This window comes from Penicillium bovifimosum, assembly GCF_028826915.1.
Source record: "Penicillium bovifimosum strain IBT 22155 chromosome Unknown utg000006l_segment0_segment0, whole genome shotgun sequence".
In the NCBI taxonomy this organism is placed as follows: Eukaryota; Fungi; Ascomycota; class Eurotiomycetes; order Eurotiales; family Aspergillaceae; genus Penicillium; species Penicillium bovifimosum.
In genome coordinates this window covers 2168466-2181079 of record NW_026622715.1, presented here as the reverse complement: position 1 = coordinate 2181079, position 12614 = coordinate 2168466, and the positions used below count along the sequence as shown (strand labels likewise).

The 12614-nt window shown below is 49.3% G+C and overlaps 4 protein-coding genes across 4 annotated transcripts; 2 read left to right on the top strand and 2 right to left on the bottom strand.

Annotated features, from left to right (window-relative positions):
* Positions 1–174: 174 nt before the first annotated feature.
* N7515_008460 (cysteine protease ATG4) lies at positions 175–1666 on the bottom strand (the record flags this gene model as incomplete). The annotated part of the gene is made up of 5 exons (XM_056669204.1): positions 175–544; positions 610–837; positions 922–1090; positions 1157–1456; positions 1528–1666. 5 exons carry the CDS (start codon positions 1664–1666, stop codon positions 175–177), a joined length of 1206 nt encoding a protein of 401 aa, XP_056519034.1.
* Positions 1667–2436: 770 nt separating this feature from the next.
* Positions 2437–4172, top strand: N7515_008459 (uncharacterized protein; the record flags this gene model as incomplete). The annotated part of the gene is made up of 3 exons (XM_056669203.1): positions 2437–2761; positions 2806–3658; positions 3719–4172. 3 exons carry the CDS (start codon positions 2437–2439, stop codon positions 4170–4172), a joined length of 1632 nt encoding a protein of 543 aa, XP_056519033.1.
* A 134-nt stretch (positions 4173–4306) lies between these two features.
* On the bottom strand, positions 4307–6000 carry N7515_008458 (putative C2H2 finger domain protein; the record flags this gene model as incomplete). The annotated part of the gene is made up of 2 exons (XM_056669202.1): positions 4307–5804; positions 5888–6000. 2 exons carry the CDS (start codon positions 5998–6000, stop codon positions 4307–4309), a joined length of 1611 nt encoding a protein of 536 aa, XP_056519032.1.
* Positions 6001–6476: 476 nt separating this feature from the next.
* Positions 6477–8451, top strand: N7515_008457 (uncharacterized protein; the record flags this gene model as incomplete). Its single annotated transcript, XM_056669201.1, has 4 exons — positions 6477–6919; positions 6993–7146; positions 7216–8219; positions 8277–8451. The coding sequence occupies 4 exons, from the start codon at positions 6477–6479 to the stop codon at positions 8449–8451; spliced, it is 1776 nt and encodes a 591-aa protein (XP_056519031.1).
* Between the last annotated feature and the right edge of the window lie 4163 nt (positions 8452–12614).

Here is a 12614-nt window from a genome sequence, read left to right as displayed (position 1 = left end):
TTTTTTTGAATGGTTACCACTCGATACGTGAATGCGATGTAACATAACTCGGGTCTGGGGCAGGCATGGATTGGCCTCCCCCTACTAGAACGCGAAATTCCAAATGCTTAATTGCATTGCATCATGAATCTATTCCTGCTTCCTAGTAAAGACAACGATATCCATATTTAAAAACTAACACTCCATTTCTGAATCGTCCAGCACCTCGACTTCATCAAGCGCTTCGGCGCGGGTATAACCACGAGCTGGCTGATTCTGACCTAGGATGATGTGTACAATGGGCCGTCCAGTCGTGGATTGAATCCGATTCTTCCAGTCAGCCCAGTCATCTTCATCCTTGATGAGAAACCCAATCAACATGCTAGGATCCATATCCTTGATATGGATTCTCCGCAGCCGGTTGGTATAGTAGCTATCCAATTCCTCTTGGCTATAGAGCTCATCTGGCCGGTATGACGTTGCAGGTCGGGTTGTATGAGGATCAAGGAAAAAGAGGTGGGAGTCTTGGGCGCCTACAAAGTAATGTGATGCTAATGGGCGTCCACTGTTCTCGAGTTAGCGCGAACTTCACATCAGATCAGCGCAAGTGGGGGGAAGGAAGGTTCTGACCCTGCGATGCCGACCGATTGGGGATATGTCAGTGCAGCTCGAAGACCGTCCCAGTACACGGGAGTGACATGATCGATCCCCAGTCTAGTTCCAATCAAGATCAGTGTTGGCTGGATTTTGCCAGCTTTGTCGTGGGCCACATGTGCAAATTTCTCTTCGTAGACATCCGATGTGTCATTGGTCACATATACCCTGAGTGGAGGGGACTCGCTTTGGGTTGAGAGAAGCCTACTACCATCAGCATCACCTCTAGCTTTCATTGTGCATTTCTTTTTTTTTTTTTTTCCCGTGGGTGGCTTCGATAAGACGCACTGTATACATTTGGCAGTTGCCGACGGTCCAAACCATTCCCCTGGATATTTGCCACATGATTCTGCGCCGCAGTCAACGAATCGATGTATTGAGAAGAGAGCGTCCGGGTGATCGGCGAACATGGAGATTAGCTGCGACTCCTCTGTCGGTTTCTCTCCACGGCGCCAGTCTAATGTATCATATTAGCTTCATTCAGTTCAGAATCATGGGCTACACTATATCTCATCTTCCTTACCTCGCCCTAGTAATAGCACCGAGAACGTATTCGCCAAAAGGCTTTGTCCAGATCTAATCATGCAGCCCCACCCTGTGTCTGATGTGAAGCCCTGGGGGTCCATTAACTGACTTCTCAGGCGTACCCCCAGTGTCAACGAAGATGTTGCTTCTGGTGTATTTGAACGTGGTATCGGTATGAAGTTTGATCGGTATGTTATCCAGATTCTCGATCCGAAGTCAGAGAGGAATGCCTTTGGCCATGCCGTGTCATTCGATGTACTGGCCTGGGAATGGCTTGGGAAACTCTGTCGGTCGCTGGCTATTTGTATGTAAACATGCGGGATCAAATATCATCATTCGACATTCAGGGCACAGCAGAACAAGACTTACTGGCTTCGCCACTCCCGGTTTGCGGGGGCGCATACTCTCTGCCCAGGCACCATATTGAAGCGGCAGGTGCATCGTTCCTGGGTTCTGGGTCCCAGAAATATTGGACTAGGCGTTTGCATCTTTCCATGTCCACGGTCATGGTTGGTGGTGTCTTGTTGCTGATTATGGGGATGATATGGTGTCACAGTGATGGGAGGGAGTGGATAGATATATATCCAAACTAGGGAGTTTCAGACCAAGTGATCAACGTCACCATATCAAATAGACGAGAGTTCGTGAAGGCTTAGAAAAGAAGGAACCAAAGGAAGAGAATAAGGAGATAAGGAAACGAGGAAACTGCTCCTAGCTTTACATAGAGGTCGAAGCTTCCCATCATAATGAGGGGGTTCGTCACGAGCCAAGACGTCACCGACTAGTTACATCCTACGAATTGTAATATTGAAGTTGTACTGTGGTGGAAACGATATAATGGAATGAAAAAAAAAAAGAAAGAAAGAAAGCAATCAATACCAATACCCATTGGAATCAGTAACTAGTTATTGTTTATTTAACTAATCCCGAGAATACAATCATATCATAGTTACTTCCAGGGGCTACTGTGTACAAATCTCCCCATATATTGCAGTCACCGCCCCCGGACCTGAAAGACCCAAAGACCGCGCCCCTCACGCCACACCCCCCAAAAAAACCGATCTCCCCCCCAAAGTCTCGGAATACATTTCTTCACCCAAGAACTCATATCACCATCCATGGCCCGCCATGGGAAGTTCAAGGCCCGTACGAGGGTCCCATCGGGCAGAGGCAGAGGTAAATAAATCGACAACCTACGATTTTTTGAATATTTCCGAGGTTGCTAACCTTTGCTTCCCCTCGGGGAAAATCAAAGACCCATCGCCACACCAATTCACAATGCAGCAAGAAGCTCGTAATACTGAAAGCCATCAACGGACCTGGTCAGATAACAACCTTCGTTATAAGGCCATCCACTTTGTGAGCGCGGGAAGTTTGGCACCGACGCTAGAACAAGAAGACGAGGGCAAGATAACGTCAGAGGCGGGATTGGAAGCATCAAACGCCGAGAACGTAACGGACGGGACAGCAAAAGATACCGAGAATCTGTTCTTTTTTGACTCGAAGGGAGAAAAACATACCGACACAGGGCACCCAGATCCAATAATACGGCTGGACTCGACGGAACCAGACGATTCGAGCGAGGATGAGGTTGTGTTCACAGGTCGCAGGAAGAACACGAAACCTACACTCATTGAAACCCATCAGAACGAGATCCAACAGATAGTACAGAAAACCACCGCTGCCTCATCACAGGCGCCATGCATATCCACGCTGCCTCCCACCCCCGGAACCCCTCGCCGGCTGTTATATCAACAGACAACACGTGCTCCAAGCCAGAGACGCCAGTCTGGCCACCCGAAGAGGCCGAAGAGACCGACCCGCTAGCCGACTATATTGCCAACATTGACAATGACTACCACGACGAAATGCCCTTTGGTGCAAACTTGGATCTAGACGCGGGCATCGATGTTGACAAGGCTGCGACGCAACTGGATTTGTCGGCCTCTAGCTCCACAGGATCTTTCATCAAGTCACCAAGATCACCAGCTCAAAATCCAACGCAGATTGGGCTTGATTATTCCCCAGAGTCAAGCGAAGAGGACGAGAGCGACTTGGTCATATCTGGCTCCGATGATGATGCCCTTGAAGATTTCGTGCTCCTCGAGGACCTGGTGAATGGATATCCCGTGTCTCGCCATGGAAAGCCTTCTTTCCCATCAGCATCCGCATTTGCCGATGCTCTCGAGTCCGACCCATACTTTGGGTTTGATATTATGGACTTCGACCGACCAAGTTTACGGAAAAAGTCAAAGGGCAAGAAATCCGCCCCTGATCTGGTACTATCCGGCAGCGAATTCGAGCTCGAGCTACAGGCAACATGGCAGAACGATCGGACCAAAAAGAAGATCAGGAAGAAGGAACGGGAAGAGCTCCGTGCACAGGGACTACTGGGCAGAAAAGCAGGAAACCCAGATCTCGCGGTCAAGTATCCCAAAGAGATGAACATGGAGCAATTTATGACCGAGCTTCGATCATTTCTGTTGTCCACGAAGAGCAGGTCGGTCTTATATTTCCGTGAATTTGTGTTCCCACTGACCTAGCTAACCCTTGGATCTAGCCTCCCATTACCGCCTATGACCAAGCAGCGCAGAAAGCTGATACACGAATTGGCAAACGCACTGAATCTGAAATCACAGTCTCGTGGTCATGGACCTTCTCGCTTCCCCGTTCTCAACAAGACATCACGCACTCCCCAACACACACCAAAGACCATCTCGGCCGTTGACGAGCTCTTATCTGGAAGAAAGTTCAATCGACGGCTGTTCAAGTCATGGGGTACGGAAGCACCGAAACTGCCTCACGCCAAGCGGGGGAAGTCTGGTGCAGCATCTTATATGGATGGAGATGTGGTCGGCGCCTCTGCCCCAGAAATCGGAGCTGATAATCGAGGGCGGGCTATGTTGGAGAAGATGGGGTGGAGTACAGGAACTGCCCTGGGTGCCGCTGACAACAAGGGGATCCTACAGCCTGTTGCGCAGGTTGTGAAGAACTCGCGGGCTGGACTGGGGTAGGGAATGCTGGAAATGATAGCGACCCAGCCGCTTACTTACGTTTGTCTTTTGAGAAGAAAATAATCAAATAGGAAATATTGACACCAGGCGGGGCCCCGACATAATATCTTAAAGTCCCAATCATATTCTATTGCTCACTGTTGTTTTCTCCCCTTCTTAGCAACTGATCGCATCTGGGGTTGGGCGTGATCGAGTGCTTTAATGTGATCGAACAGCTTAGACTTGGATACGAAGGACTCTTGACAAGTTGCACAAACACATCCTGTGGACAGAGTTGCTTGTTTGGCGGCCTTCTTTGCGCGTTTCTGCTTTGCTTTCCCCAACCTGGGAGTCGGCGACTGCTCGATAATACCGGAAGATGACGGTTGGTCAGGAGTTTCAAGCTCCCCGGCGCCCGTAGACAGAGTATCCATGTCATCACAAAGCCTCGTCTCGACATATTCTCTGGAGGCATAATCGCCGTCCTCTGAAACTTCCAGGGAGATCGGATTGGAGAAAGGAATTGCTTCACCCAGACCGTGGGGGCTTCCTTGCTCCTCAGCGTCGGGGCTTTCTTGACTCTTCAGGATAGCATCACCCAATGCGGGATCGTGTAGAGTGACCTCCACCGCATGCTTATCATGCTCAACATCAAGGGGCTGCTGAGTCGTAGCTGAATTGGTACTTGTGGTATGCATAGACTCCAAATCCAATTCGTCGTTCTGCATTCGCATCTCCCAGCATAGTTGTTTGACTGCCTTCAGATGCTTTTTGCTACGTTCATGCGCCTCATATTGCTTTTGGCTTTTGAAATATTTGTGGCATACGACACATTCAAAACTCTCAACTTCGCTCTCCTCGCTTTCTTCGTCTTCATCCGTCAATGATTGCTCCGACTGTGCCCACGCAGGGAGGACATGATCCCGCATTCTGGCTTGATGAATGGCTCGTGATCTTGCAGCCTGTGCAGCCACGGATTGGCGAAGAGTCTCCTGGCGTTGTGCCTCACTCTGGGCATTGATCTTATAGCGCGGGTCACGTTTTTTGACAAAAGCCACGAGAGACCTGACAGCATCGTTGAATCCCCGGATACCCTCCTCTCGGAGTCTCTTATTTTCCTTTTCCATCATGCGCCGCACCCGACGATCAGGCGCTTCTGAGTAGCGATGGACATCCCTCCATGCAAAAGATTTTTGGGTGGAGAACCCGGTCCATGCCGCATAGAAGGGCCGCACGACGTTCTCGAAATCATCACCCGCAAGGCCAAAAGTCGGATAGTCGATAGGGTCACGATTTTCCCACTGGCAGGCTAGACTTTCCTCTAGCGCAAGTTGTGCGAACTGTTCTCGCAGACCACCAAAGAATCCAGTTGGAGCGTCGGAGAACTCCATTCGAGGACTGAACTTCGAAAACAGCTTGAGAACATCTTCGGCCGTTGTGATTCGGACATTATAGGAGTGTTGATCATTGGTACTTCCGTCGGTCCCTAGAAACGCATCGCTATGGGAGTCATACCAAGCTCGTTCTTGGGGATCGGCCAGTACTTCGTATGCAGATTGGATTTCGGCAAAGAGTTTGGTGGCTTCTTCAACATTCCCATAATTTCGATCAGGATGGAGCACTAAAGCTTTCTTTCTGTATGCTTTCTTAATCCTAGCAAATCGGGTTAACAAGAGTAGGAAAAAAATAAACCAAGTTTAGTTATGCCCCGTGTCAATTCATGCGTGTGTACTTACTCCTCGTCTGTCGCACCACGTTCTAGCCCGAGTAACTCATAATAGTCCGTTTTCTGGTCCTTTTTCTCTGGCGTATCGGAGGTCGCCTGGCTAGTTGAATGAAATTGCCCCATGGCTTTATATAGCTTAGGGGAAGAAAAGAGAGCATGCGAGGGATATTGTGAACACCGGCAAAGGTCACCTGGGTTCCAACAGATCAACAGTTCATGATAGTTAGAGAACGTTAGGGCGTAAGCATATCTGGCAAGCAGCCAAATAAAAGAACAGGAAGAGACGAAGAGACGAAGAGATGGAGGAAACGAAGAAGCACAAACACAAAAAGCTCGAGGCTTGGCGCGTCGATAGCGGGGAGATAAGAAAGATAACTAATCATCTCAGACCTGGACATCACATCCCTCCCAAGGTCAACCGCCAATCCTCGTCAGTGTCCCGCACTACGTACGAAAAGAGATGATACTCTGATGATTGCTTCTGAGCACCATTTATCCCCTCTATCTTTTTCCTCCCCTCAGCATCGAGGAAAGTGAACTGGCTTCCTTTCACAATCTCCTATTGTCTTCTTCCCCGACTTCATCATTTATCTTCAGGGATGGTTCGGTCTTTAATCCATCTTCCAGACGAGATTTTGAATTCTATTTTATGTTATTCCTCCCCCCATACTTGCGTCGCCGTTGAGGAAACCAACACCCGATTTCGAAACGTAACGAATGAACCATTACTATGGCGTCACCATTGTGAGTCGCATTACAAGTTTTGGGACGGACGACATGAGTTGCCTCGAAGACTCGTTTCCCCAGTGCACTTGACCGATTGGAAGGCGCTCTTTGTATTCAAGTATCAGGTCGACCGATCCGTCACTCGGCTTCTCGATAGTATACTTGGTAGTCAGACGGGCCGCATCGAGAAGTTTCGTCGTGTTATCAATCTGGGAAACGATGCAAAAGATACTCTTTTGCGCCATAGCCTAGTAGAGTCCGGGGATGATCATTTGGCTAGAAGGTGGGCTACTGATTCTATGCAAATTGGCATCTTGTTTTTTTCCCTTGTTTCTTTCTTCCTTTGTTTTACCTTAAATTGACCAGTGCCTTGTGCCACTCTATAAAAGGTACTATGCCCGCGCGCTCTTGACTTGCTTGCACCGAAGCATTGCCATACCAGAATGGGTGAAACTGAGGCACGGAGAACCTGTTTCCCTCGACCGAGCCTTGGGTTGCTTTGATCTCTTTATAACTGAAACTGGGACTGGGGGTTTGGATGAAGTAGGTGATACCCCATTCCGTAATCTTCTGCACACCTATTTGTCTCCTCCGCTCTGACAATCAATCCAGATTCGAGAAGCTCTCAATGTGGTTCTCGAACGCTTTGTGAGGTCTCATCCTGATCTCCAACTCTCCACCCCTCGTGAGAAGGCACTGGCTATAGCATCCTGGCTAGAGGCAAATGATCTCACGGGAATCGATCCGGAGCGAGAATATCATGCTTTGGAGCATAATTTTCTAGGGCTGGCTCTAAGGAGCCCAGGGCATAACTCTCTCCCACTGGTGTCTGCTGCGATATACTGCTTTGTCGCGCAGGGTATCAGCCTTGACGCCCATCCTTGTGGGTTCCCATTCCATGTGCATGTGATTGTCAGACCAGAGCCCGGTTCAGACATCGACGGCAATGTGTTGTCGGGGATGGAGCCAGGCGAGCCCCTTTACTTGGATCCGTTTCGGGGCGCGAGGGAGACTCCCATTTCTACCCTGCGCAGCCAATTGACATTCTTAGGAATGTCTGACGCTGACCAAGACACAACCTTGGGCGAAGCTTTGACTTCGGGCGTTGTTCTGCGCTGTGGTAGGAACATATTGAACTCAATTCGCGCCGAATCCCAAGTCCCCAACCTACATACCAATTCCATAGATGTCGTCAGCGCAAAGTATGCAGCACTTTGGTCTGTGATGCTTCTATCCATTGACTCAAGGCCCACGGATCTACGTCGTCAGTTGCCATGGCTCATGGAAATGTTCGCTGCAGACTTCCCTTTCGATCTATTTCTAATCGAGCAGCATATTGCTCCTCTATTTCACGGGTTGTTTGAGCACGAGCACATTCTAGAGAGTCTTCATGTGATGAGAGCTGCAGATGAGATTCCGAAGCAGGTTCGGAGGCGAGGCGATGGCAGTGGTAACATACGATACATGGTGGGCCAGGTTTTCCGCCATCGTCGTTATCATTACGAGGCTATTATTACCGGCTGGGACTCAGAATGCGGCGCCGGTGAACAGTGGATGAGGAGAATGGGCATCGATAGGCTGGAAGCGGGCAGGAACCAAAGCTTCTATCATGTGCTGTAAGGACCTTTTGATTCTATTCGGACCTGCTGTGTTGCTAACAGTCGGCGTAATAGGGTGGCGGATCGGAGTGTCCGATACGTGGCTGAGGAAAATATTGAGGTGATTCGGTCTGACTTTACGGAATTGCCTGATAGCCTGATTTCTATCGCTGGTAAACATTTTAAACGGTGGGATCCGAACAGAAGGTTGTTTGTGAGTAATATGAAGGATGAATACCCAGATGACTAGGTACCTACCTGGTGGAAAAAGAATGAGACTCTGGTTTACTGGAGTAAATACTTCACTTACATATGAAAGAGAGAAGTCATCTACCCCAGGGATCAAGATATCAATATCCAACGACCAGGAGCTAGTAATTGAGTGTTACAGGTCGTGGAGGACTTGGGGGCTATTGTTACGCGTAGCCGACTGGTCACTGTGAGTTAGAATGTCCACGGGTTATACTTGCCTAGTTCCAACTGCGGATTCCAAGAGTATCTCGCAACCGTACCGTTGCTATGCAAAGCCTTACGTCGGGTTCGGGTCCTGTTGAGTATCTTGCAGAACGTGCCAGAAGTGCGCGCCAAGTAAGTCAATCACTGAGTGTTACCACTAGGTGAATCCCCTACCTGTAGGTTGGGTTGTCTTGAAGGTGAACTGTGAAGTGCAAAGTACTAAAGGTAGTAACCGAGTAACAATGTGCAATTGATCGCGAAGAACTAAATACATGATGCTGAAATGAGTGTCCTTATATATCCAGTCCTTCGTGTTGTGGTCTACAGTTGGGAATGATCGATGGTATACCGGACAGGGTATTCCCGTAGTCCGAGTGGTATACCCAACTGTATACCCCGGGTGTCACGTGCGGGTGTGGCTGTTTCCTGCGTTGTGCCAACCGTCCCATCGTGTAAGCGGGTATTGTTTGTGACGGTTAGTCGCAGGCCTTTTCTGGCTTCTCTTGTCGAAGAGCCTCCTTGGGGCCTTCCGGGGCTTGCCCAAGTATACCGAAACGCACGTGATGACGCTAGTGCCTGGCGTCCGTAGAATGATTGGTTCACGGTTGCCCCTCAAATAGCTGCGGCCCCCGCGCCTCTTTGAGGTTCGTAACAGCTATGAGGCATGTGACTTGAGGGAGACGGACACGTAACGATAAGGGAAGGGCACGTGCTGCTTATCGGACAAGATATCAGCACGTCCTGGCGGAGATGTTTTCCTTCCTTTCTTCTCTCCTCATGCTTGGTTGCTTTGTTTAATGCCACTACATTGGTCGATCTTCTTCATCATTCGTAACTGGGCGTAACATACAACTAAGCATCCTACTCTCGAAGGCCAGAGTGTAGTATTGGCATCGACGTGAGGCAAGCTATGACAACGCTGCACCGACGTGGGCAAGCTACGATAAGGCTGCAAGGACGTGAGGCAAGCTACGATAAGGCTGCACCGACGTGGGCAAGCTACGATAAGGCTGCATCGCCGTGAGGCAAGCTACGACAACGCTGCACCGACGTGGGAAAGCTACGATAAGGCTGCAAGGACGTGAGCAAGCCACGACAACGCTGCATCGACGTGAGCAAGCTACGATAAGGCTGCATCGATCTCCGTTACCGCACCGATGGATTTTGATCTTTCGCCTGACGCCTGGCACAACCTGCGAAGCATCTGTGTAACCCGAGCCCGTGTAAAGCCTGTGAGGTAACGGTACGGTTGCGAGATCGTTCGAGGTGTCTACCTGGCACAAGGCTGCAAGGACGTGGGCAAGCTATGATAAGGCTACACCGACCGTGTTGAGGGCACGATGGACACCCCTCACGAACCAAACGAGAAGCGTGTTGAGGGCACGGCGGACATTCCTCAAAGGAACCCCAATGCAAACGACCTGGTGGGCCAGGTCCTCTTAAGGAGGAGGGTAATGTTACAGGTCGTGGAGGACTTGGGGCTATGAGGCATGTGACTTGAGGGAGACGGACACGTAACAAATCTAACAATAAGGGAGGGGCACGTGCTGCTTATCGGACAGGATATCAGCACGTCCTGGCGGAGATGTTTTCCTTCCTTCCTTCTCTCCTCATGCTTAGTTCTTCGTTTAATACCACTACATTGGTCGATCTTCTTCATCATTCGTAACTGGGCGTAACACTATCAACATGCAGAAATATATCTTTCATGTATACAGAAGTAGGCGCACTTTTCTGTTGAAGTATCATGTAACCTATGACATCTTTGATGGCCGTCTTCATGATTTGTAGGTTTATCATTGAAACTCATATCACAAGATAGCTAATCTTTCTGTTTTTACGGAAACGCGATATTCCAGCTATGCGAGAGGGGTCCAAAGAGCTCCAACAATGTTCCGAGCTTCTGTCCGTAAGGGCTAAAGCCAAATTAACTCAATACTGACTAGGCCACATGCAGTGAACAAAAAGCACGGAGAAGAGAATAAGCGGAACAAACAGAACAACAGCAGAAGTAGCGGGCAGGGCGGTGGCAGAACGGGAGCGTGGGGGGAATGGCCCTGCTATTAGTTGTGAGAAGCGGGTATAATTTTAGACAGTGGATGTCTTCCTCCCTCCTCATTCCGAATCTCTGATAGTACGCCCGATTCCCGAAGCCTCCATCTTCTGACTTGCTACGGGATCCTCCCCTCTGGGCCCGGCCCCTCACATCACTCAGGCTTGCCGGCTTTGACCCCCGGATGATTGTCGGATAGTCTGTAGACCATGTCCATGAGGGACTGACTATAATGTTGTATGGAAGGATTCTTCCGCCTTCGTCCCACTTCGTTATGCGAATTGGTAGTTGCACGGCATTTAGCTGCAACTATTGTTTCCGTACATGTCAAAATACTTCGACTTAGAGAGGGCCATGAGGACTCCCCAAGATTCAGTTTCGTTTCAATCTGACCAAATCATTCCTAAACCTCACATTTCTTCTTCCTACCTAGCCAGTAGTCCTCTGTTCTATAGCTGCCCTTTAACATCTGCCTATTCGAACAAGACTTGAATGTCATCAGAGCTAAAGGACTGCTCAAATTCCATCTGTTACGGCACGCTGGCCTGACACCACCTGCCTAACGTAAGTCCAGGCGTTAACCAAAAAGACCACTATGACAACTAACTAGTTGCCATGTCAGATTTCCAATTAATACCCACAATACAGGATCTTAATACCCTCGCATCCTGCCGCAAACTTGCGCCTCAAGGTCAACCCATCATTCACAAAGACACAGCGTCAACTATTCAATGGCGCGGGACTTCAAGGAGCCACGGCGATAGTGCCAAATATCTCGCGCAGTGTTGAGCAGGCGTTCCACCCCAGCGCCCGTTGCTGGGATGGAAAGAAATCTTGCAAGTGCAACAATAGCTGGGAAAAAGGACTTGATTCTCTCTCCAAAGGGAGAGCGGCTCTAAATAACTCGAGTCATGTCAAAAGGCAGCTATTGGCTAGGTAAGTGTGAAGGGAAATTGTCTTTGAGTATTTTGACTCTTTGTTACCAGGCCCACTGGCCTTGACTGGGGCATGCGGGAGACCCTGACAGGTCCCCGGTACTCCGACATTGCTTTCCACCCATTGTCAAGCGTGTCATGACGCGTGTCATGTCATGACATGTCATGTGAACCTTATCTGTATTAGTGTTTGGTTCGCCTCCCCGGACTATCCGGGCGGGCCGTTCTGGATCGTCTCCGCTTGACTGGTGTACTACGTTAGATAGTGAGAGAGGCTTGAGGATAAAAGACCCAGACACTTCGGGTTCTTGTTAGATCCTCAAGAATCAATTGATGTTTCTACCCACACTAAGATATCTTGATTCGTATCACCTACCTTATTGTCTTCAGCTACAAACTCCCAGTATTACCACCCATCCTCTTATCTTATCGATTCACCATCTTCTACCTGACCTTAGTCCTTTGCTATTGGGTCGTCCACTACCACCCAGTATCTTGGGTCTCCCCTCCTTACAGTAAGACGAAGCAAGATGTGAGGTTCAGAAATGATTAAGTCAGATTGAAACGAAACTGAACCCTGGAGAGTCCTCATGGCCCTCTCCAAGTCGAAGTATTTGACGTGGAAGGAAACAATAGTTACAACTCAATGCCGTGCAACTACCAATTCGCATAACGAAGTGAGGGGAAGGCGGGGAAATCCCCCATACAACATGATAATCCGGCGATCATCCGGGGTCCAAGCTGTTATGGCGATGCCAGGAACGGTTCAAACAAGAAGAGTATACAGAGCATTCAAACAGTTTTATCAAAGGTGGAAGGGAAACAGAAGGATGAAGAGAAGTGGAAGATGATGAGTTGATGTAAACCTGCCACCTCATCGTTATCCGAATGCATCCCTGAGATCCGCCTTGTAGACCCTTCTCAGCTGAGTTACAAACCTATGCCACTAGCCCGTGACACAAGCCCTAA